At 38.7% G+C, this 25,265-nt stretch overlaps 2 protein-coding genes across 2 annotated transcripts; both read left to right on the top strand.

Moving 5' to 3' along the window:
- The first annotated feature begins 8,542 nt into the window (after window positions 1–8,542).
- Window positions 8,543–10,019, top strand: LOC145037800 (protein CURVATURE THYLAKOID 1A, chloroplastic-like). The gene is made up of 5 exons (XM_078986523.1): window positions 8,543–8,755; window positions 9,209–9,303; window positions 9,401–9,508; window positions 9,586–9,657; window positions 9,762–10,019. Exons 1-5 carry the CDS (start codon window positions 8,611–8,613, stop codon window positions 9,834–9,836), a joined length of 495 nt encoding a protein of 164 aa, XP_078842649.1. The 5' UTR covers window positions 8,543–8,610; the 3' UTR covers window positions 9,837–10,019.
- Window positions 10,020–14,207: 4,188 nt separating this feature from the next.
- Window positions 14,208–15,644, top strand: LOC145037799 (protein CURVATURE THYLAKOID 1A, chloroplastic-like). Its single transcript, XM_078986522.1, has 5 exons — window positions 14,208–14,422; window positions 14,875–14,969; window positions 15,067–15,174; window positions 15,252–15,323; window positions 15,447–15,644. The coding sequence occupies exons 1-5, from the start codon at window positions 14,272–14,274 to the stop codon at window positions 15,510–15,512; spliced, it is 492 nt and encodes a 163-aa protein (XP_078842648.1). The 5' UTR covers window positions 14,208–14,271; the 3' UTR covers window positions 15,513–15,644.
- The last annotated feature ends 9,621 nt before the right edge of the window (window positions 15,645–25,265 follow it).

The raw sequence follows: 25,265 nt of genomic DNA, 5'->3' as shown, positions 1-25,265 counted from the left end.
CTCAATACGTCGACGTACACTCCTTAGGCCCAAAAGTTGCAAATCATGCTTGTCGAGCCTAGCTAGCCCGATGACATGATCTTTAGGCCCAAAGGACACTTGCTTACATGTAGTTGGGTCTAATGCGACTCGACCGCGTGTAAAGGACTTTCAATGGCAAACATGTTGCTGGTCCCCAAGGGTCCTTCAGTGCTGCTAGTAAAGTCGGTAACTCACGATTGCGGGTTGGGCTTCGGGCCCTTCGCAATTGCAATGGTCTTGAACGATGCAGGGAAATACCGAGGGTTTCGCACCTTCACTTTTTCTCTTCGGTCGTGGGACTACACAAGTCCGGGAGGATTGAGTTGTGTGAATATGTGCGAGTGACGCCTAAGGGATCACTAGTACGGTTGTCAATTGGACGTTTTCATTAACGTACGTTACAACAATTCACCACCCTCTGTATACTCAATGCCTCCGGAGCTCAACGAATACCTCTAACGTAACGAAATAATAGTACACAAAATAACTAAAGCAAAGTGATAGGAAAACGTCGGGTTTTCCTAGGGTTTTCAACAAGTACACTTATGAACTGCATGTCGAATTTCACAACTCTTACGCTTACATCTATAGAATTCAAACAAGCCTACTCACGGATCTTCACATATTTTTACGCTATTCTATTTTTAGAAAATATCGGATTTTCTGGTGGTTTTCAAACAATACAAAACATTGGATTTCAAACACTACTTATGAACTCACCAACATTTCATATGTTGACGTTTTTCAAAATACTTGTATTCTCAGGGAACCAGTGAATCAAAGGAAATCATATTCAGTGATGGCTTGCAGTTTATTTATGTACGAAACGATCAATTTATTTTTGGGAATGTAATGTTTAAACAATATACTTCATGTAAACTTTACTGGTTGTACTATATTAATGCATGGTGACGAATGTTGTTACGTTTCATATATATGCAACGTTATGGTATTCAATTGAGTCACGACAGCCCCCGGACGTTCCGCCGTCTGGTTCGGGGGTGTGACAAAGGTGTAAGCAGGATCGAAGTGGGGGAGAATCCTCCGAATGTACAAGGGTAAAAGCACGCAAATCCAGAACGAGTACATGATTTCTGAGAAGGAAAAGAGGTAGTTCATCATTTGATGTATTGAGTAGTTCAGGGTTGGGAGTTTGAGAAACTCCCCATCAGTCTGTGCGGGTAAATGGTAATGGTGAGTATGTGGTTCGGATTCAGGTTGGAGGGTCGCCTAGGACTCGTGTGGGTCGGAATGAAGGTCTTGAGGTCAGATAGCATGGGATGCTTTCGTGTTAGTAGTCAGTGGCAGAAGCAGCATGTAGAGCATGGAAGAGTGGCGGGAGAGCCTCAGCTTTCTTCAGCAGCAGTCAGTGGTGGAAAGTGTTGTAAGACTACGGGGCAACCGTGGCATTCACTAGCAGTCAGTAGTGGAAAGTGTTGTCAGACTACGGGGCATCCGTAGCATTCACTACCAGACGGTGATAGAAGGTGATGTAAGACTGCGGGTAAGCCGTAGCATTCCATAGTAGCTTCGTTGACGGAGTCAGGGCGAGGCCCTTATCTCCTAGCATTCAGATAGGGATCAGGAATGAGCAATGGATGAGAATGATGAGAAGTTTGCATGTATATCCTTGAGAGGTGAGGCCTTGGGAGAGGCCGTTCTAGGATATATTTAGGTGAGACCCGTATGAGAATAGCAGTGTAGGTGAGACCTGAAAGCAGGGTTGCTCGGTAATATGGTTGGGTGAGACCCATGGGCGAGGCCCGTGTGAGAGTGGTTAGACAAGTGGGACTAGAAAGATAGGGGCGGGTAAGACCCGTGGGCGAGGCCCATGAGTTTTAGCAGCACAGGTCGGACCTGGTAAGGATCTTAGTGTCTAGATAGGGGATCGGGGATCCCAGGAAATTGTAGCGCCAACATGGTAGAATAAATTGAGCAGTATAGGTGGTTGAAGTTTCTTCGAATGTCACTGGGAGCGACTAGTGGTTGTGTTGGGTCAGCGATCGGTGGGAGCCGGTAATCCAGATATTGATAGGTTGGTAGGGACCAGGGTGGTCTCAGTTCTTCCGGAAGCCAGATAAGGAATAGCAGGATTTCCAGTCAGTAGCAGTGCGAGTATGCAGCGTATGGTGGAATTCAGCTAGTCGATCGTGGGGTGCTCGAAACCAAATGATAGTAGAAGGAATGTCCAGTGGATACTGGTGACAATGACCCGTACTGGGAGTAGCGGGAGTAATAGATTGGGTGAGGACAGGGTCTTCACAGTGGCAGAGGGGATAGATGGTTATGGAGCATTGCCTTGGGAAGGCAAGGAAATCGCGCAAGGAAAGAAGGGGTGAACCCCTATGGGGTTAGTGTAGTATTCGGAGAGTATCATAAGGATTGTCGGGTAGGTAGGGTTTGCTTCCAGGATGTTCTGGGTCGGGGTTGACCCGAGATTATTATCCGCAAGGGTTGACGTTAGTCTGAATGACTGAACGAAAGGCCATCGATGGTAGGCAACTGGTGTTAGAATAATTGGTGGGGTATCGAAGGCAGATCGCAGGCAGTGGAGCATAGCAAACTTCAAGGACGAAGTTTATTTTAAGTGGGGGAGAGTTGTAACACCCAAAGTTTGGAAGGCCAAGAAAGGAAAGAAAACTCTAATTTTTAAGGGGCGACTCGGCGAGTCCGAGCGGGATCCAGGTCGAGGAGTAAGTGACCGACTCGGCGAGTCGGCCAAGGTGACTTGGCGAGTCTGGTCTGAACGAGGAAAACCCTAATCCCGGGAGTTGTATCATATTTAAAGGGTGTTATGTCCCTCCCTCAGCCCCCATATCATCCTAGAGAACAAGTAAACCCTTGATTTCGTGTGAGCTCCCATCATTTGAGAGAAATAGCTTGGAGGAAGGAAACTTTGGAAAGGAACTTGAAGATCAAGAAGGTTGCTTCAAAGGATGAGGTGATCCGAGATCTACTTCAGTTGTGTTCATCTTGGAGGTAACAAGCTGCTATCTTCCCTCCTTTACATCTAGATCTACTTTTGTTATAAGATTTGGGGGTTTTATGGTTGTTTGAGACCCAATTCGAGTTTGGGGCCTAGATATGTTTTGCCACTTCAGATCTAGTATTGGGATGGTCTAATATGTCATAAAGCATCAAAAGATGAGGAGTTGGTGAAGCCCTTTTGTCCCAAAACCTAGCCCTATAGTGTTTTGAGCCTAGATCTCTTTAGTTATATGTAAAGTTTGCAACTTTACGTGAGGATTGAGCATTGGGAGTATGGATCTATGAGTTGGAACCCCTGCATGACTCAAAAGCCCTCAGCATGTAAAGGGATTTGAATGGACTCGGCGAGTCCTTTGAGTGGACTCGGAGAGTAGCATGAAGGTGAGGAGCAACTCGATGAGTGGGATGACCAGCTCGTCGAGTCAGATGAAGATTGCCTTGTACTCGGCGAGTCTGTTCTTGGACTCGGTGAGTCAGGTTGCGAAACCACAACCCTTCGAGTTGAGACTCAAATCAGTGAGTCGGGTGGAGACTCGGTGAGTTGGACAGGTCAGGTTTCAGAAATCGGTAGACTCGGCGAGTCATGGACTGACTCGGCGAGCCGAGACACGAATGGAAGGAATCTGAACATTTGAACTCGGCGAGTCAGTAGGGTGACTCGGCGAGTAGGGTTGACCTGGAAGGTTGACTTTGACCAGGACCTTGACTTTGACCAGAGTTGATTTGGTTGTCTTTCGGGGTTCAGTTAGGCTCAGTGTTGCTTTGATATTGGTAGTTCGGGGAGCAAGAGGAGCAGGAGTTCAGTGAGTTGTCGGGCAGCAGTTAGTGAGATCATCAGCAAGTTCAGCCAGTGCAGGTGAGTTTCCCTTTTGTGTGAATGGGTCTAAGGCCACAATGCCGGCCCATGTAGTTATGAGTAGAAGACCCGGGGGTTAGCCCTAGGCACGGTACGCTAGTATGATATTTAGGACGAGGTCTAGTAATAGCGGGCGGGTGCCCAAGGATTTGTTTATATGATAGTTTATACTTGTTGTCGGTGTGATATATGTATGTGCTTGGTAGGGAGGTGAGTGTGGGCGAGGTCCCGTATCTCACAAATAGTAGAGTGTGGATGGGGTTCCATGACTCATCAGTAGCAGGAAAAGGGCGAGGCCTTAGGATAAGATCAGTCGTATGAGTTTAGCTTATGTGTTGTGATATGATTATGTGATTTTATTTGTTGGTGGGCGGGACCCTGTGACAGGCGAGGCCTAAGTAAAACAGATTTGTATTCGAGCAAGCTCGAAGCTAGGCGGGGCCATTATAGCGGGCGAGGCCCGAGGCAGGGGGAGAGGCCCAAGATAGCGGGCGTGGCCCAGTATGTTCAGTATGTGATTTATGCATGGTATGTGGTAAGGTGGGGAACTCACTAAGCTTCGTGCTTAAGGTTTTTAGTTTTGGTTTAAGGTACTTCCAGTAGGAGAGGGAAGAGCTCGGGGTGATCGCATGGCACACACCATAGATTAGATAACCTGGGAATGTTTACTCTGATAATGAACATGTGTTTTGAAAACTTATACTCAGATTATGTTTTGGAATGATGACTTGCTTAAAGTAATGTTTTATTAAAAGAAATTTTTGGTCTTAAATTTTGGGTCGTTACAGTCCATATGGGTTTTATTGGGTCCATTAGAGTCCATTAAGCTTCATTGGGCCCATTAGAGCTCCTTTGAGCCCATTAGGGTTTCTAGCACCCCAAACGAATCTATCACAAGAGGCAAAGCGCACAGCCACCCGACACGGCGGCCGGTGGCAGCAGGAGGCGGCAACCACCACCCTACGGTGGTGGTTTTGAGATTTCATTTCATTATTCCAAGGTGTGATTTACATTTTACAATGCTAAATATCAAAATAAAATCACACTAAACAAATACACACCCACACACAGCCACCTTGTGGTGGCCGACGGTGGTAGATGGTGGCAGCCACCACCCTATGGTGATGGTAATGCCTTTTCCGAGGACTCTCGCCATATACCCACACACACATCGCCTGAAACATGCACTTCTTCATTCCTTTACTCGGAGAGGGAAACCAACCACCCACTTTGTGGTATAAGGCGACGATAGCAAGGTAATAGCCACCATGGCGGCTGTCATGGTGGTTTCCACGTTTTTTTGGCCAACAGCAAGCAGGCATGCACGCACAGAGACGAGCTGAGCAAGGAAACGCACCGCAACTCGACAGGTGGTAGCCCACACGAACTCGACAGCCCTTTGGGGTGGCGACCATGACCGGAGTATTAGAAGCACGCCCTTGGCGGTGGATGAAGCGAAAGGAAAAGAAAACAACGGAGGCAACGAGACAAGTTCCGAAACGGGCAGCGGTCACAGCAGCAACACCCGACACAGTGCGGGGTATTGCGACTCCTATGGCGTCTAGGAGGCCGACGGATACACCGACGGTTGGCACCAGGAGACGTCTAACAGAAGAGGAGAAGGATGATTGGCGGCAGCGACTTCGACTTCGACTAGAGACGACAGTTGATCGGAGCTTCCACCGGTTGGGGGACGAGAGAAAGTCTGATGATAGCGGCTGAAAGGTTCGAGTATAGTGGCTGCCTCATCGTCTTGGGTTAGGGTTTTGGTAGCAATGCTTTAAACGGGAAGGAAGGAGTCACGGGTTTAAATCCCGCTCCACTCAAAACTTTGCTCATTATACAAGTTTAGTCCCACCCCATAGGATCCTTTTACAATCAATTCCTATATTTACCCATTAAACCCCAACATTAAAAATTCATTACAGCTTAGGTACGAAATTTACCAATGTCACCCATGCTTCTATAATTCCTCACGAATCCGATCCCAAGTTTACCAAACAGCCCCTTAGCCTCAATATCACTTCAAATGAAGTACCAAAAGTTACCATTTAGTCCCTACCTTCATAGTTACTTTCATGTGAGGTCTAATACTTACCAAACAGTCCCCATCTTCTAAAATTGTGACAATTAGCACTTCAAGACCATCCAAAATTATTTATTTTATGCTACCATTCGTTCATTAATTTATTTATTTAACTAATAAATAAACGGGTGTTACAACTGACTTTCACACCAAGGACAGTGTAGACACTACACAACTTGGATGTGAGTTTCCTTCTAGTAGGGATAGGTCTACGGCCACAATGCTGACCCATAAGCAAGGGCGTTGCATATATGGTTGTCTTTGTGATAATCATCTAGGATTGATGTGCGGTATGATTAATGTGCTTGATATGATCATTGTATTTGATATGCTTGTTGTACTTGATATGTATTAGTAATAGCAAGGGTGAAATAGTCTCTAGATACCGGTTGTAAGATATCGAAGGGGAGGGTAGCTCCCAGTTATCGGTTGAAAGATACCGAAGGGGAGGGTAGTTCCCAGTTACCGGTTGAAAGATACCAAAGGGGATGGTAGCTCCCAGTTACCGGTTGAAAGATACCAACGAATATGAATTATTTGGTATGGGTGTTATGGGGGAACTCACTAAGCTTTGTGCTTACAGTTTCAGTTTTGGTTTCAGGTACCTCTTCGTCTAAGGGAAAGAGCCGACGGCGTAGCAGCGCATCACACACACATATGGTTTCCGTGTGAAGATTTCTGGGATTGTACTATGATTTTTATTACTTTTGATTATATGGTTTTCAGACACGTTGTTATGATTTTTATAAATTGATATGACATTGACAATGTTTGGTAAACTATGTTATGACTCTCGTAATTAAAAATGAAATTTTTTGCATTGAAAATTGGAATGTTACACTTATACAAAAGAGAAATTTTAGATTGTGACAATTGTACACCCAGCGTACTCACAAACCCTCCATCACCTTTTAACTAAATTAAAATAGATTAAATCATTAACGTCATACCTGGTGACTTGGGTGCTAGAATCCGTCTGATCTTCTTATCAAGATCTGCACACAACCCGTTATTAGCTTGCTATTACCCCAATTGAAGCAATTGATTGGTCAAAATGACATATGTTATGGGTAGACGAAAGAGTATTTCAATGATTTTATGGGTGTTCTTCACTAATTCTATATTACCACAAAGTTCATTCAAACTGCAATTTGAAATTGGGATTTGACTGGGCCGATGAACAATTTGAAAGAAAGGGCATGATGTGGCTTTTGATGATAACCACATTGTCAGATTCGAGAAAGACAAGATGTCTGATTAGGGTTTTCTTCTAAAATTCAACAATGGATGTTGGGGATGCGACGACGGTGAAATTGAAAACCCAACGTAGATCAATTAAATAAGGTGGCAAGGAAGTTACAAGCAACCCCTTCATTTCTTCAAAAAATGATCATATAAACTTAACAAAAACAACTTTCTTCCCTCATAATGCATACAAATAAGTTAAGGGATTGAATTGATAAATTCGAAATATATTGTTGGGCTAATGTGTCATGTTTCCTAAAATAAAAATTCCATTAAACCATATGAAAATAGCTTTGGGCCAGCCTTGGAAAACATACTCAATCTTGTGAAAACAACCTTAAGACATAAGGTAAATAAAGAAGCTTGATCCTGACAATAAAAAAATTCAATTTCAGCATGATTACGAAGTTTATGTTCATGATGCTTGAAGAAGAAGCCATTTTAGGAGACCTATTGTTGTTTATTGGTAGAAGAATACAAAGCATAAATGTGATCTGGGGCTTTAGAATCAATTATTGTTTTAGGCGATCAATGCTTAGGATGTACGTGAGTTAGGGAACAATATGTTACATGTTGGTAACTGACTTCATTAATAAAATAACGAGAAACAGGTTAAAATTAAGTTTATTTTGAAAAATAAAATAAAAATAAAAGGGTTAATCTAAAGATAAAACATTATATTTTGTGTTTTTTCTGGATTAAACCTCAATTTTTTTTTGCCTGAAAACTACCTTGTATTTTTTTATTTTTTTTTCCGGACTGGCCTTTTTAGTCATATTTTACCAAAAAAAATTATAAAATATGAGGGTTTCGAGAAAAACTAAAAAAGTTAGGATTTATTTGGAAGTATTTAGAAGGTTGAGAGTTTTTCAAAATAAAATACAAAGTTGAGGGTTTTTTCCAGAAAAATAAAAATTACAAAGTAATATTCAAACAAAATATATTTGAGATTTAGTTTAGAAAAAAACATAAACTATAAGGTGTTTTTTAAGTTTGGTCCAAAATAATAAAAAATAGGATATTAAATAAACTCGAAGTATTTTTAAATGGGTTACTTTTTAAATTTTTTTAAGTGTAAATAAAAAAAATCAAATATAACCCCAATTATTTAATAAAAGTTTTGAAAAAAAAAAAAAAAACACACATTTTGAATCAAACAAAACCCAACACACAGATACAAAAGTACCTGTTGCCACACACCTACCTGACCTATCTATTATTCTATTTTACTAAAAGCCCAATGTAGAGGAACCGATCAAACGTGGATTACGAAGATAGAAACTTAACCAATCAAAATGCTCCCTTTCTCCACGTGTCAAAGCAAGAATCCAACAAAAGCTAAAGAGAAAAGGAGAGAGACGAGTGTGGATAGCAGAAAAAGTTGAGGTCGGCTGAATACGAAGATTTTTTGAAAATGGCGACGGCGTTTGCGGCAGCAACTTCTTCGGCGGCCACCGCCGTCGTGTTACCTCGTCTTCCTAGTACCACCGCTGTCCGTTGCTCTTTGTTACCACACCTTCCAGCTCGTTCGTTTTCCACTTCGATCAAACAGATTTCAGGTAACTTTATTGTCAGTGCTACTATTGTTGTTCTCTGAAGCATTTCGTCGAGCATATTGTTTACAAGTTAGTGTGTGAGCTGGATTTTCGATCGACTTTGAGGTTCTCAATGACAACTTCACGTAAACTACTTCCTCGTAAATTTGAAATTTGTCGTAACCTGTTATGCAATTAGTGAACACGATAAATCTTTCAACTTCAAAACCAACATGGGTTGTTTTACGTTTCTAGGTACATGTGACAGTGTACTTCACTGAACCTCGTAAAAGGTCACAAAATTAGAAACCTTTGGTGTTAGATCTGAAGCAAATTCATATCAATGTTGAAACTTGTATTCAGTTTAATCCGGAACTTTGGGGTTCCAGCCATTACACGTGTTGTTTCTTTTAGATATGTGTGTTTTGTGTACTATAAAGCTGGATAGCATTTAATATGTAAGTTGTTAATTGCTAGTATCACGAAGGTCATCTCTATTGAAGATCAAGGCCTCAGAAGATGCATCATCTCCTCCAGATGCCAATGAATTGTTCAATGACTTAAAGGAAAAGGTGAAGATTAAAGAAACATATATAAGCTCAATTCTTTTGTCATAATCTACTTACTTATCAGTGTCTGTTTCTGATACAATATTTGTTTCCTTTACAGTGGGATGCACTTGAAAACAAGTCAACAGTTATAGTCTATGGAGGAGGAGCAGTTGTTGCAATTTGGATATCTTCAATCCTTGTTGGTGCAGTCAACTCAGTGCCATTGGTATGCTTTCTATATCTTGTTTGTATTGTGTTCTTGAAATCTTGTTTTCTAATATAGTTTATATTATATTGTCACAGCTTCCAAAGATCTTGGAGTTGGTAGGACTTGGATATACCGGATGGTTTGTTTACCGATATCTTCTCTTCAAGGTAAATTTCTTGCAACTTGAATACAAGAAGATTGTAGGGTTTAGCCACATTTTATGTTGAAAAGGCATGTATACTCATGTTTTGGGAACTTTTATATATTTCAGTCTAACAGAAAAGAGTTAGCAACTGATATTGAGTGGATAAAGAAGAAGATTGCAGGGACCGAGGAAATTATATGAGTGTTAAATTTTTCTTATAAAATTTGTGTAAAGTAGTCATGCATGTATGCCAATAAGATTGTTCAAAAGCCTTATGAAAAATGTCTTCAACCATTCCCGACAAAATATGTTTTGGTCTTCTTTGATGAGATATTGTTGTAATGAAAGAAAGAAAGAGAGAGGAAATGTAACGATTCAAATGAATTATCTATTGTTTAAACATGAAGAAGCTACAAAGATATAAACAGAGGAAATCGACAACCAAAAGTAACTCCTTCTAACTAACTTTAACTAACTCATCATTTAGCTTGAGTAGCCCCCACCCCCCACCACCCCCCGGGGGGACAAGCTTGAGGGAAATTACAAACACCAAGCTTGGATTTTGCCATATAATGTTGAACTCTTTTGATCAAAAGTGGAACATGAGCTAATCGAATGAGAGCATTTGTGACTTTCTCTCTTACAAAATGGCAATTTGTGACTTTCTCTCTTACAAAATGACAATCTAGTTCAATGTGTTTTATACATTCATGAAACACTGGATTAGATGTTATGTAGATTGTTGTCATGTTATCACAATGTAAAGGAATAGGAGTGATATAACAGATATCCAATTCATGAAACAATCTGCTCAGCCATGCAAGATCTGCACACACTCGTCGTATGACTCAACGAATCGCTGAGGATAAAGAAATTATGATCTGCTTCTTTGATTTCCATGAAATAAGGGTGTCACCCAAAGTAATAAAATGCCCACTAATTTAATATTTGGTGATGGGGCATGAAGGCTAGTCAAAATCGCAATAAGCTTCTAATTTGAAAGATGATCAATTGTTGAAGTATAAAGCCTGTGATAAGGTGTCTTTAAGATACTTCAAAACATGTAGAGCAGTTGTGTAATGAGTTTGAGAAGGTGTTTTTGTTAAATTGGCTTAAATGTTGAACAGAAAAAGCCAAATTTGGCATGGTGTGAACCAATAAATTTAGCTTTCTAACAAGTTGTTGGTAGTAGAGGTGAACATTTGAACTTTTGGACTGGACCAAATTGGGAACCGAACATGGATTGGCCTCAATAGGTTTGATCCTAGATCCAACGATTTCTATAAAACAGGTCCGGTCCAAGAGTCGATCCTATCCATTTTCGGTTCCGGTCTGATACAATACAAATACTCATTCTAAAGTCTTAATAGGTAAATTAACTTTATGTAGGTTTTAACGAGTTGTATCATATGTACCTAAAGTTGTATCGATCCAATGGGTACAAGAACCGAAAAACCCGGACATGGACCGGCCTCAACAAGTCCTGTCCAAGGGACACCAATTTCTCTTAATTTGGTTCGGTCCAAGAGTCGGTCCGATCTGGTTTGGTCTAAATGCTCAGCCCTAGTCTATAGCGAGTTGCATTTGGTAAATAACCAAACATTCCTGGAAGAAGTTTAAATTGCGAAGGAAGATGAGTGGAAGCACATTCAATGATGTTGTAAGTAAAAAGTAACATTTTGATATATTTAGTTTGATAAACCATGCTTTGCTCAATTTTGTCAAACTCAATGCCAAATGAGCCCAAGTCTTTTATTTGAAATTGAGCATCCAGAAAGGTTTTTAAATGGTTAATCGATTTTATATCATTTCCTGTGACTAAGATGTCGTCGACATAGGCAGATACTATGACTACAAAGAGTTACTTCATTTGAGGAAAAGTGAATGATCATTTTTGGAATAAACATAATCTTGTGCTCTTAATGCTGAAGACAATTTAACATACTATTGTCTGGAAGCTTACCTTAATCCATATAAGGTTTCTTTTTTTAAATACAAATACAAGAAAATGTAAAGTAATATCATGGTCCATGTGTGGAAGTTTCATGTAAACTTCCTTTTGCAAATCTCCATGTAAAAAGGCATTTATAACATCACATTCATAAATATTCCAATTGTTTTTAGAAAAAATTATTAAACCGTCCCTGTGGTTTGTTAAAATTTCATGTGTTGGTCTCTCATTTTTTTTCACTCGGACCATCCCTAGATTTTGTTACGGTATTAGTCTCTGCTTAATAGAAAATGACTAAAATGCCCTTAATATTTTATTTTTTTATATTTTTACTATTTATTAATTAAAAAATATATTAACAAACATGGGTCCCCCCCCCCCCTTTATCTCTCACCAACTCTAATGAAGAAAATGAACTAAACCCCCACCACAGAAGCTATCAAATTGTCGATACAAGATCGTCTTGAAACCACCAAATCGCTGACGATGGAACCATTGAAAACAACCGTTACTTACCACACACCATAATCAGACCGCTGTCAAGCATAACCGGACCTCGTTGACCTCTTCTTATCCTCTCACAACACGATCTAAAATCGATGGACCTGCTCTTGCCATCAGAATGTATTTTTCTCATAACCGTCGCCCACCACACACCATAAAAGAACTTGTATTTTTCTCATTTTTTCGATATGGCCTTTTAGACATATTTTACCAGATAAATTGTAAAATGTGAGGGCTTTTTTCATTTAAAAACTAAAAATATTGACGGTTTATTCCAAAGCATTTTGAAGATAAATGGTTTTTTCAGATAAAAATACAAAGTTTAGGGCTTTTAAGAAAAAATGAAAAAATACAAGGTTTATTCAGGCAAAAACTAAATTAAAAGTATAATCTGAAAAAAAAAACATAAAATAGAAGATTTTTTTTTTAAAGTTAATCTTAAAAAAAAGATATTATATAAAGATATTATATAAAGGGAAATTGTCAGAAAAATCTCAATATTTTCAAAAAAGTTTCACTTTAGTTTCAAAATTACTTTTTTGAACATAAAAGTCTTGATTATTTCATTTTGGTTCAAATTAACAAAAAAAAAATTTCTTTTAAAAGGAAATGACATATTATCATGTAAAATCAAATAATCGAGATTTTTTTGTTTAAATTTTTTCAAGGGACTAAAGTGAAATTTTTTTGAAAATATTGAGGTTTTTCTAACAATTTACCTTATATACACTTCAAATTATTTTTAAAAGTCGGGTTCTTTTTTAATTGTTTTTAAAGTCTAAATCAAAAATAAATCAAATATAACCCCAAATATTTATTAAACGTTTTGGAAAAGGAAAATAACGTTTTGAATCAAGGGAAAATGACTCTTGAAGGTAATTAACTTTTGTGTTTGTACTCATTTGTTCACTTTCCTTTTTTTGTATTCAATATACCATTAAATTTCTTTTTTGCGTTCACCATAACCCTTTTGACTGACTTTTGACTTGTGATAGCCGGTCAAAAGGTTATGGTGAACACAAAAAAACAAGTTCGATGGTATATTGAGTACAAAAAAAAAAAAGGAAAGGGACCAAATGAGAACGAACTGGTTACTCTCCTGATCCATTTTCCCCGAAAAGTTATATGAAATTAAAGTTGCAAAATTATCAAAGACTGCAACCTTCTTTGGCTATAATGTATATGAAGAGGGTTTCAAAGGGGTAACCTTGTTAAAACATGGTCTATATTATGCTTATTGTGGTTAGCTGTCAACATCTTTCTGCAAAAGGATATATCTATGTATGAGAAGTATATTTATCAACATAAACATTTACCTCAAGGTATATTATGATGATGTGTCTACAAAAGCAACATGATATTGTACATATTGATGTTGTATCTTATCCCATGAATTCGATCTTAAAGCTAAGTAAACTCGAAAATCATAGCAGTTGTGATTCCACTCATTTGTAGACTTGTCTAGAATCCATGATACGATAAATCATTTGATTGAAAATGTAAATGTAGTCATGAAATGCGCCTGCTTAGTCAAAATTTCTCTAAAAAATATTCAAGTGTATTACAAAGTTGCACATGTATGAATAATGTTCTTTCGTGGGTTATGTTTTGAAAATCAAAAATGAATCTCATAAAATCATTAATAGCAGTAGGAGATGACGTGGGATTTGCTGTAAATGAGTAGAGAAAAAATGAATCAGTAAGGTAACCAACTCTTGCATTTGTTCTCATTTGATCACTTTCTTCAATATACCATCGAACTTGTTGTTTGTGTTCATCATAACCGTTTGACCGGCTATCACAGGTCAAAAGTCGGTCAAAAGGATTATGGTGAACACAAACAACAAGTTCGATGGTATATTAAATTAAATAAAAAAAAAAAATCAAATAAGTCTAAACGCAAAAATTAATTACTGTCAAAAGTCTTTCTCCCTTGAATCAAAGATAACCAACTCTCCGATACAAAAGTACCTGTTGCCACACACCTGACTAGACCTATCTAGTAAAAGGCCAATGCAGAGGAACCGATCAAACGTGGATTATGAAGATAGAAACTTAACCAATCAAAAAGCTCCCTTTCTCCACGTGTCAAAGCAAGAATCCAACAAAAGCTAAAAAGAAAAGGAGAGAGACGAGTGTGGATACCAGAAAAGGTTGAGGTCGGCTGAATAGGTAGAGTTTATGAAAATGGCGACGGCGTTTGCGGCAGCAACTTCTTCGGCGGCCACCGCCGTCGTGTTACCTCGTCTTCCTAGCACCACCGCTGTCCGTTGCTCATCGTTACCACACCTTCCAGCTCGTTCGTTTTCCACTTCGATCAAACAGATTTCAGGTAACTTTATTGTCAGTGCTACTATAGCTGTTCTCTGAGGCATTTCGTCGAGCATATTGTTTACAAGTTAGTATGTGAGCTAGATTGTCGATCGATTTTGAGGTTCTCAATGACAACTTCACGTAAACTACTTCGTCGTAGATTCGAAATTTGTCGTGAGCTGTTATGCAATTAGTGAACACAATAAATCTTTCAACTTCAAAACCAACATGGGTTGTTTTACGTTTTTAGGTACATTTGACAGTGTACTTCACTGAACCTCGTAAAAGGTCACTAAATTAGAAACCTTTGGTGTTCAATCTGAAGCAAATTCATATCAATGTTGAAACTTGTATTCAGTTTAATCCGGAACTTTGGGGTTCCAGCCATTACACATGTTGGTTCTTTAGATATGTGTGTTTTCTGTACTATAAAGCTGGATAGCATTTGATATGTAAGTTGTTAATTGATAGTATCACGAAGGTCATCTCTATTGAAGATCAAGGCCTCAGAAGATGCATCATCTCCTCCAGATGCCAATGAATTGTTCAATGATTTAAAGGAAAAGGTGAAGATTCAAGAAACATATATAAGCTCAATTCATTTGTCATGATCTGCTTACTTATCAGTGTCTGTTTCTGATACAATATTTGTTTCCTTTACAGTGGGATGCACTTGAAAACAAGTCAACAGTTATAGTCTATGGAGGAGGAGCAGTTGTTGCAATTTGGATATCTTCAATCCTTATTGGTGCAGTCAACTCAGTGCCATTGGTATGTTTTCTATATCTTGTTTGTATTGTGTTCTTGAAATCTTGTTTTCTGAATCTGGTGTCTAATGTTTTCTACAGCTTCCAAAGATCTTTGAGTTGGTAGGACTTGGATATACCGGATGGTTTGTGTACCGATACCTTCTGTTCAAGGTAATTAAATTTCTTGCAATTTGAATATTAGAAGAATATAAGTAGGGTTTAGCCAAATTTTATGTTGAAATTAAAAGGGATGCATACTGATGTTTTGGGAATTTTATATTTTATATATTTCAGTCTAGCAGAAAAGAGTTGGCAACAGATATTGAGTCGATAAAGAAGAAGATTGCAGGGACCGAGTAAATTAGGTGTATATATAGGTTTCTACATGTAATATATATGATATGCTTTCATCAATTTTTCATATAACATTTGTGTTTGGGAATATGATTGTGTGTGCATTGGAGCCAAGAGAATACAAGATTTAAGTTCATATATAGCTTCTTATAGATAGGTATTTGTGTTCATTGTCAGGATAGTAATAAGATTGATCTGAATTAGAGATGACTAATCTCTCAAGAATTAAAGAAGATAAGAGAATTTGGAGCAATTTTCTAGATTGATTTTAAAACTGTAATTACATGCACGGAATTAAATATGCAGCTAGGTCCTAAACATAAGCAAAAATTAAAGGAGTAATAGAAACATGGAACAGTGCACCAATGGAGTATGCAAACTAAATCACATGCTTGTGCCTCACATTGATGAGCTTCAGATCTACCATGTGTATGGGTCGTTGCAATTGGACTTTGAGTATTCCTCCTTGCAAACGATCTCATCCTTGTGGTCGAAGTGGGAAATGAAAACCAAAAAGTGTTTTTTGATTTCAAGTTCTTGTTACAAGAACGGAGTATCCATCAAGTAGTGCCATAACTTCATGGAATAACCAAACCCATGGTCGTTATTAAGAAATCAATAAAGCCCCAAACTTTAAAATGAAGGAATTGATGAAGTTACATATTTGTGATATGATTTTGAGGTTATTACCAAAAAGATCAATAGTTGTAGAACTGAACAAGGCCAAGCTTTGCCTAGCAACTTTGCGTAGTAGCTTAGCACTAAGCCCAAAAAACCCATGACCTTAAGCCTATCTTTAAAAAAATTAAGATCGGAGGAAGTGGTGTCATAGCAATAGTATGGCAAAACGCCTCCGCCTCCACTGGCATACATAGGGGTTTCCGGGGTGGCCGGTGCAACCCCTCAAATTTTAAAGCACAGTGTGTGTGTGTGTGTGTATATATATATATATATATATATATATATATATATATATATATATAGAGAGAGAGAGAGAGAGAGAGAGTCAAGATCAAATAAAAAGGAAATTTTTGGTAGAAAGGTAAAAAGGTTTTTTTCTACATATTTTTTTCGTGAACAAACAAAATGAATCATTAGATGATTCATTTGAAAGATGATTCACAATAAAAAATTCTCAAAAAAACATCTCAATAATTCATTTATATAATGATTTTGTTGTTATTCACTAAAATTGTCATAAAAGTGGATTTTTTTTCTTAATTTATTTAAAAATGAATCATATAGATGTTTTTTTGAGAATTTTTTCTTGTGAATCATCTTACAAATGAATCATCTAGTGATTCATTTTTTTTGTTCGTCAAAAAAATATGTAGAAAAAAAACTTCTTACCTTCCTACCAAAAAAAAATTCTTACCGGATCTATATCCTATATATATATATATATATATATATATATATATATATATATATATATATATATATATATATATATATATATATATATATTGAGAGAGAGAGAGAATCAAGATCAAATAAGAAGGAAATTTTTGGTAGGAAGGTAAGAAGTTTTTTTTCTACATATTTTTTTTCGCGAATAAACAAAATGAATCATTAGATGATTCATTTGTAAGATGATTCACAAGAAAAAATTATCAAAAAAACATCTCGATGATTCATTTATACAATGATTTTGTTGTTATTCACTAAAATTATCATAAAAATGAATTTTTTCTTAATTTACTTAAAAATGAATCATATAGATATTTTTTTGAGAATTTTTTCTTATGAATCATGTTACAAATGAAGCATCTAGTGATTCATTTATTTTGTTCGTCAAAAAAATATGTAGAAAAAAAAAACTTCTTACCTTCCTACCAAAATTTTTTTTTACCGGATCTATATATATATATATATATATATATATATATATATATATATATATATATATATATATATATATATATATTTGAGAATTTCCCATGTAGTATAAATTTTCCGACATGCACCACTAGGTTTTGTCTTGCGTTCGCCCTCTACACTCACTCTTGACATACAATGGAAGAAAAAAAGAAAATGTCAAAGAAGGAAAAGAAAAAAAAAATAGAGAAGATGTTTGGAATGGGAACAAGTTTAGTTGCCACACTTATTCAAAAGGGGTGTGTGCCCCGAGTGCGGAATTCTTCTTGTAGTCTAATATTATATATATATATATATATATATATATATATATATATATATATATATATATATATATATAGTAACACCCATAATCAGAAAGACCAACAAAGGAAAGGAAAACCCTAGGTTAATGGGGGGTCAACTCGTCAAGTCCAAGGTGGAACTCGACGAGTCCGAACGAGATCCGGGTCGAAGAGTAAGTGACCAACTCGACGAGTCGGAGAGTGGACTCGGCGAGTCCGGTCTGGATTGGGAAACCTGAAGTCCATGGCTTTATGCACTATATAATCATCTCATTCTCTCCTTTAGGGTTCTCTATAGCCTCTCTTATCCAGAACACGAAACCCTAACCCTCCATTTTAGCACATTCAAGCTTTCTTGCCATTTTGGGTGATTTGAAGGAAGAAGGAGGAAGGGAACCTTTGGTGATTCAAGGATTGGCTTTAGATCCAGAGTTGGTGTGACTTTTCAGATCCCTTGAGGAAATAAGCTGACCCTATTGCATTTAGATCTATCTTATGGTTGAGTTTTGGGCATTTTTTAGTATGGAGGAGGTTTATTCCGAGTTTGGAGTAGATCTGAGGTTGCTACCTCAAATCTAGGCTATTAAGGATCCAGAAAGCCATAAAGTTTATGCCAATAAGTTGTTGGTGAGCCCCCTTGGTCACAAAACCTAGCCCTAGAGTGTTTTGTGACAATCGTCAATCTTGAGCCAAGTCGAGTCATCAAGTCAAACCGGTCAAATCGATTAAACCTTGTGTATTAGGGTTTGTGTTATGTTCATACTGTATAACTTGCTATATTAATGGGAAAACATCACTTGGGAAAAGTCTTGTGTTAAAATTTCCTAAGCCTTAGTGCTAATCAATGAACTAAACTGATAAAAACCATGTTGCATACTCATCGGGAGTGTGTAGGATCCTTAATCATGACTTAACGGGGCTCAAGAACCTTGCATTGCGGAGCCAAACACTCACAAATGCCACACTTGAAACCTCTCTAAATCGTCTTCACTCTATCTCTCTCTATGACAAATCTCTCCCAAATCTCTCCAAGTATGTGAAATCTCTCTCAAATATCTCTCTATATGAGAAATCTCTCCAAGAATGTCAAATCTCTCCAAGTATGTGAAATCTCTCTCAAATATCTCTCTGTATGAGAAATCTCTCCAAGAATGTCAAATCTCTCCCAAATCTCTCCAAGTATGTGAAATCTCTCTCAAATATCTCTCTGTATGAGAAATCTCTCCAAATATGTGAAACCTCTCTCAAATATCTCTTTTGTGACATCCCCAAAATCTCGGCCAGAAAAAACCGATTTTCATTTATGCTTTTAAATATTTTCAGAGTAAATCCTTTTGATTTGAAAGAGTTGCGGAATTTGTTCCCAAAAACAAAACATGATAAAACAATGTTTACCAAAGCATTTCATAAAAGAAATGTATTTTTCATTATATAATCAAAACTCGGGGTGTCATGTTCCGATACAGACCAATAAGTATAAACGAATACATTACAAGTCATATAACAAATATAAACATATGCAGACTTGTAAACAAATCAACTTGATGGTCCATCCATCTCATGCCCTTCCGCCACTTCCTGTAATACAATTTAAAACTGAGTGGGTCAGGCTTGGGAGCCTGGTGAGCATATAGGGTTTTCAACCCACAATAAATAATTAAATTAATTATTATCAACCAACAATAACCCAGTTACCCATTCCCGTTATTCTCACTTTACGTCCCTAAAATAACTAACACGAGGGACCTAATCTAAGAATATTTTCATCGGGGTGACAACACATGCTGCGGGGGTTCCTCAGCAATATAAGTCAAATAAGGCAACCATGAGGGGGATGGAATACAGCAAATGAACACCCAAGTTCATTAACACCTACAGGTTATGAGCCTGCTAGCGTTCCACATGACTATCTAGAAAAGTCCGTAGTCGTCATCTAAATTCCGCTAGATGACTGGATCAAACAACAACGAGGCCTCTCATCTGTTTATTACACACCAACTATCTACCCATGTTCTACCCAACATATTAGTAGATAAAAACATACATTTTTATACATATTTTCAAAACCTGTATAGCATGCTTGATCAATACATTTTCCATATAACAGATAAGGCACACACACATAACACGTATTTCGTATAGAAATAATCAAATCTGTAAGATAGAAGAAAGTGAATATACATTCGTACACATAACAACAAAATATACACATAACACGTATCTCGTATAAAATACTTCATAGTTATACGTTATGAGAAAGTAACAACGCATTCACACGTATAAACGACAATAAAGTTAATACACTCAAACCATACTTGTATTATTATTGCGTTTATGAAAGGTAGTATACACTCACTTGATCAGAAGATGATCGAACAACACTACAGCTTGCAAAAGTCGTAATCCACAGCAGATCTGGAAGATCTCCACAAAAATCGAACTTCTTGCGGGCAGAGCTTCGGCTCGGAAACCGCACTTCTCGGGATCTTCGGGATCTCGGGACTCGCTTCGGGACTCGAGAATATTACCGGGGCTTCGGGATGGCTTCGGGGGTAAAAACGCAAAGCTTCGGCACAAAAACGAGAGGAAATTAGCAATTAAACCCGGACCCCTCGCATCCTATTTATAGGAGGCTGGAACCCCCTTGTACGCGGGGCGTACAGCAGTACGCAGCGCGTACTGCTTCCGAAATGCGTCATCACATGTGTCATCCGAAGTGTCGACACTTTGGTTGTACGCGGGGCGTACCTCGGATCAGATCTGTGACTCCCCCTTCGGATAATGCCAGATTTTTTATTTAAAAATAAATACAAATTCTTTATCAAACTTCGGAAATTCATATCTTCTTCATACAAACTCCGTTTTCGACGTTCTTTATATCCACGGAAAGGTGAGACTACGCTCTCAACTTTCGTTTAGACTCCGTCGGCTAATTTTGACTTTATTTTTATTATTTATTTTTAATAGATCGGGACAGAAAATTTCGTTATAAATTCATAACTTCTTCGTTTGACGTCCGTTCTCGCCTAACTTTTTATCGCTTTGATACTAACAACGAGATCTTCGATTCTCGTTTAGATCACTAAGACTAAATATCACTCTAACGTAAATCTCACTTTTTACGTTAATCAGCGTTGCCGGTTCTGTCGCGAAACTTCGACAAGTTATAACTTCCTCGTTATAACTCGGATTTCGGCATTCTTTATATCTCCGGAAACCTTGTTTCAACTACTACAACATTATCTAAATATATCAAGTTTATTTTACACTTAAATTTTGACACTTATTTTTATTCTTAATTAATCAAACCACATAATTAAGCAATTAAGCACAAAACACATAATACTCAAATAATACAATCTTATTATTTCAAAACGGTTTACAAAGGTTAACCTAGACCATTATATTGCTAAAAATGGCAAGCCCAGAAACACAAGCGTTACAATTCTCTCCACCTTAGAATGATTCCGTCCCCGGAATCACACATCAACAAACAAATGCGGATAGCGACTCAACATATCACTCTCCGTCTCCCAGGTGAGATTCGGCCCATTCGTGTGTTTCCATCGGACAAGCACTAACTCGACCATCTTGCATCGCAACTTCTTAGTCTTTCGATCAACAATTGCCTCTGGTTCTTCAATCAACCTTTTGTTCTCATCGATTCTCAATTCAGAAATTGGAATTATATCGGGAACTTCTCCCGTGAACTTTCTCAAATAACACACATGAAAAGTGTTGTGAATTCCATTCAGTTCTTCGGGTAATTCGAGCTTGTAAGCTTGGTTCCCAATCCTCTGAAGAACTTTAAACTGTCCAATAAACCTTGGACTCAACTTTCCCCTTTTTCCAAATCTTATAAGTCCCTTCCACGGCGAGACTTTAAGCAAAACCGAATCCCCAACTTCAAAAGTCATCGGTCTTCGCTTCTTGTCAGCATAGCTCTTTTGACGATCCTGAGCCGCTAACATTCTTTCCCTAATTATTTTCAACTTTTCAGCAGTTTGATGAACCATCTCCGGTCCCATAAACTGCTTTTCCCCAGCCTCAAGCCAACAAGACGGCGTACGACACTTTTGTCCATACAAAGCTTGGTAAGGTGCCATCTTAATGCTCGAGTGAAAACTATTGTTATAGGAAAATTCTACCAACGGTAAATGTTCATCCCAATTACCTAGGAATTCCAAGGTACATGAGCATATCTTCAAGTGTTTGTATCGTTCTTTCACTCTGACCATCAGTCTGCGGATGGTAAGCTGTACTTAAACATAACTTGGTACCCATTTCCTCTTGTAGACTTTTCCAAAACCTTGAGGTGAAACGGCTATCACGATCCGATACAATCGTTAATGGAACACCTTGAAGTCTCACAATTTCCTTCACATACGAATTCGCAAGCTTTTCCATAGACCATTTCTCCCTGGCTGCTATGAAATGCGCACTCTTAGTGAATCGATCAACGACCACCCAAATCATGTCGTGACCATTCTTTGTTCTGGGCAGTTTAGTGACAAAATCCATAGCAATGTCTTCCCATTTACCCATAGGCACAGGAAAAGGTTCTAAACTCCCATACGGTTTCTGATGTTGTGTCTTGACTCTCGCACAAGTCACACACTCGGCCACATACTTTGCAACATCAAGCTTCATCGTCGGCCACCAGTAGAAGGGTTTCAGGTCCCTATACATTTTAGTGCTACCGGGATGAATCGAATACATGGTCTTGTGAGCTTCTTCCATCAGAAGATCTCTGTTTCCTCCTGTCTTAGGTATCCAAATCCGATCTTGGAACACCTTCAGTCCATGACTATTTACACCGAACACCAACGTTTTGCCCAAACGTTCCTCGTTTCGGTCATTCTTTTCAGAAGCTTCCTCTTGAGCTTTCTTTATACTTTCTACAATGGTCGAGACAACTTCAATTCTCAACGCTCTTGGCCTTTTCCTTTCAAGATTGACTTTCGACTGAGAGCATCAGCAACAACATTAGCTTTACCGGGATGGTAAAGTATCTCATAGTCGTAGTCCTTGAGTAATTCCAGCCAGCGTCGTTGCCTCATATTCAATTCCTTCTGATTAAAGAGATATTGGAGACTCTTATGATCAGTGAAAAGTTTGCACTTCGTGCCATAGAGGTAATGCCTCCATATTTTCAGAGCGAAAACTACCGCTGCCAACTCCAAATCATGAGTCGGGTAATTCTTTTCATGCTCCTTCAGCTGTCGAGACGCATATGCTATCACCTTTTCTCTTTGGGTCAAAACACAACCCAATCCAACCCAGACGCATCGCTATAAACAGCAAAGTCTTCAACTCCATCGGGTAGAGAAAGTATCGGTGCCTCGCATAGTTTCTTCTGTAGCTTCTCAAATGCTTCTTTATGCTTCTCACTCCAAGCATAAGTAGCTCCTTTGTGGGTCAAAGCTGTCAATGGAGTAGCGATCGAAGAAAAGCCTTGGATAAACCTTCGGTAATATCCGGCTAATCCTAAAAAGCTTCGGATCTCCGTGGGACTTTTCGGTTGTTCCCACTTCATTACAGCTTCAATCTTTGTTGGATCAACCATTATCCCTTCTTGGTTGACCACGTGACCCAAGAATTGGACTTCACGTATCCAAAAATCACATTTGGAGAACTTTGCATAAAGCTTCTCCTTCTTCAAGACTTCTAACACTTCTCGCAAGTGTCTGCCATGCTCCTCCTGCCTTTTAGAGTAAATCAAAATGTCGTCGATGAACACTATCACGGATTTATCAAGGAACGGATTACAAACCCTATTCATTAAATCCATGAGTGCTGCTGGAGCATTGGTTAGTCCAAACGAAATAACCAAGAACTCGTAGTGTCCATATCTAGTTCTGAACGCGGTCTTCTCTATATCCTGCTCTCTTACTTTCAGCTGATGATATCCTGACCTTAGATCGATCTTCGAGAAATAGCTCGAACCTTGCAATTGATCAAATAAGTCATCAATCCTTGGCAACGGATATCTATTCTTTATTGTTGCCTTGTTCAGCTCTCTGTAATCAATGCACATTCTCATACTTCCATCTTTCTTCTTCACGAATAACACCGGAGCTCCCCAGGGTGATGAACTAGGTCTAATGAAACCTTTGTCCAACAACTCCTGAAGTTGCATCATTAGCTCCTTCATCTCCGTCGGTGCTAATCGATAAGGTGCTTTTGCTATTGGCGTGGTTCCTGGTAACAAGTCAATACGGAATTCCACTTGTCGATCAGGTGGTAATCCAGGAAGATCTTCGGGAAATACTTTCGGATAATCACACACCACAGGAATACTCTGCATCACCTTCTTCTCCTTCTTAGCATCAATCACGAATGCTAAGTATGATGTACATCCCTTGGTCAAACACTTTCTGGCTTTCATTAGGGAAATGATTCCAGAATTCACTCGGCGTTTGTCCCCATACACCATAAACGATTCCTTCCCTGGCGGGTTTACTTTAACTATCTTCTTCTTGCATAAAATTTCGGCATCATTGGCGCTGAGCCAATCCATTCCCAACACGATGTCGAAACCATTAAGTTCGATAGGCAATAATTCCTCGCGGAACTTATTCTCATTCAAGTCGATTAAGATGTTTTTCATACGATGGTTAACAGGTACAAACTTGCCACTAGCAACTTCGACTAATAAAGCATTATCTAGTCTATCAACAGGCAAAGCTAGTTTTCTACCAAATTCATGCGATATAAAGGAGTAGTTGGCTCCAGAATCAAATAAAATTTGGGCAGGCAAATTGTTAACGAGAAAGGTACCTGAAGCGACATCAGCTTCATCCTTAGCAGCTTCCAGTGTCATCTGGAATGCTCTCGCCTTCGGCTTTGGTGGAATGTTGGGCTTAGCTACCTCCTTCTTCTTCGGACAGTCTTTCAAAATATGCCCCTCTTCATTACAACCAAAACACATCCTTTTCTTGTTCGGATATTCATTGGCAAAATGTCCAACCTTTCCACACTTGTAGCAAGTTACATCCTCGCTACATTTCCCAAAGTGCTTTTTCTTTCACTTTTCACACCACTTTGCTTCGCCTCCTTTTCCCCCACCAAACCTTTTCGAATCAGATTTCGAAAATTTTCTATTCTTACCGGAACCAGATGTTCCCTCAAACTTCCTCTTCTCACCAACCTCAACCTTGTTGGTGGTTCTCCCTTTTATCATATTTTCAACAGACTTGGCAGCCCAGATAGCTGCCTCTAGAGTAAGTGCCTGACGTACTGGCACCTCGTACTCCCATGGAAGTCCCTTTGCATACCGATCCACCTTAGTCAGCTCGTCTGGAACGATACGCAAGGCAAACTCCATCTTATCAGTGAAGTTGTTGGTGTATTCATCAACTGACATGCTGCCTTTCGTTAGAGTCAGAAACTTGTTCTCTAGCTCCAATAGATTTTGAGCCGAACAGAACTTGCGCTTGAACTACACCAAGAATTATGCCCATGACAATTGCAGTGGCTCATTTGGGCTCAAAGTTTTCCCTAGAGTGTTCCACCAACGAACGGCTCCACCTCGGAATTGACGCACGGCATAGATAGTTTGCAACTTACCTCTGCAGCCACACGTCATGAAGGCTAG

The sequence above is a fragment of the Lactuca saligna genome, chromosome 3 (assembly GCF_052625555.1).
Source record: "Lactuca saligna cultivar CGN05327 chromosome 3, ASM5262555v1, whole genome shotgun sequence".
Lineage (NCBI taxonomy): Eukaryota > Viridiplantae > Streptophyta > Magnoliopsida > Asterales > Asteraceae > Lactuca > Lactuca saligna.
Note: the sequence above shows the minus strand (reverse complement) of the source record. Positions and strands in the feature narration are given on the sequence as shown.

Bases quoted from the DNA above. Each gene is read 5' to 3' on its own strand.
- LOC145037799 (XM_078986522.1), top strand. From the start codon at position 14,272: ATGAAAATGGCGACGGCGTTTGCGGCAGCAACTTCTTCGGCGGCCACC. The intron at 14,970-15,066 runs GTGAAGATTCAA...TTTCCTTTACAG, and splicing joins TCAATGATTTAAAGGAAAAG to TGGGATGCACTTGAAAACAA. The intron at 15,324-15,446 runs GTAATTAAATTT...TATATATTTCAG, and splicing joins ACCGATACCTTCTGTTCAAG to TCTAGCAGAAAAGAGTTGGC.
- LOC145037800 (XM_078986523.1), top strand. From the start codon at position 8,611: ATGGCGACGGCGTTTGCGGCAGCAACTTCTTCGGCGGCCACCGCCGTC. The intron at 9,509-9,585 runs GTATGCTTTCTA...ATATTGTCACAG, and splicing joins CAGTCAACTCAGTGCCATTG to CTTCCAAAGATCTTGGAGTT. The intron at 9,658-9,761 runs GTAAATTTCTTG...TATATATTTCAG, and splicing joins ACCGATATCTTCTCTTCAAG to TCTAACAGAAAAGAGTTAGC.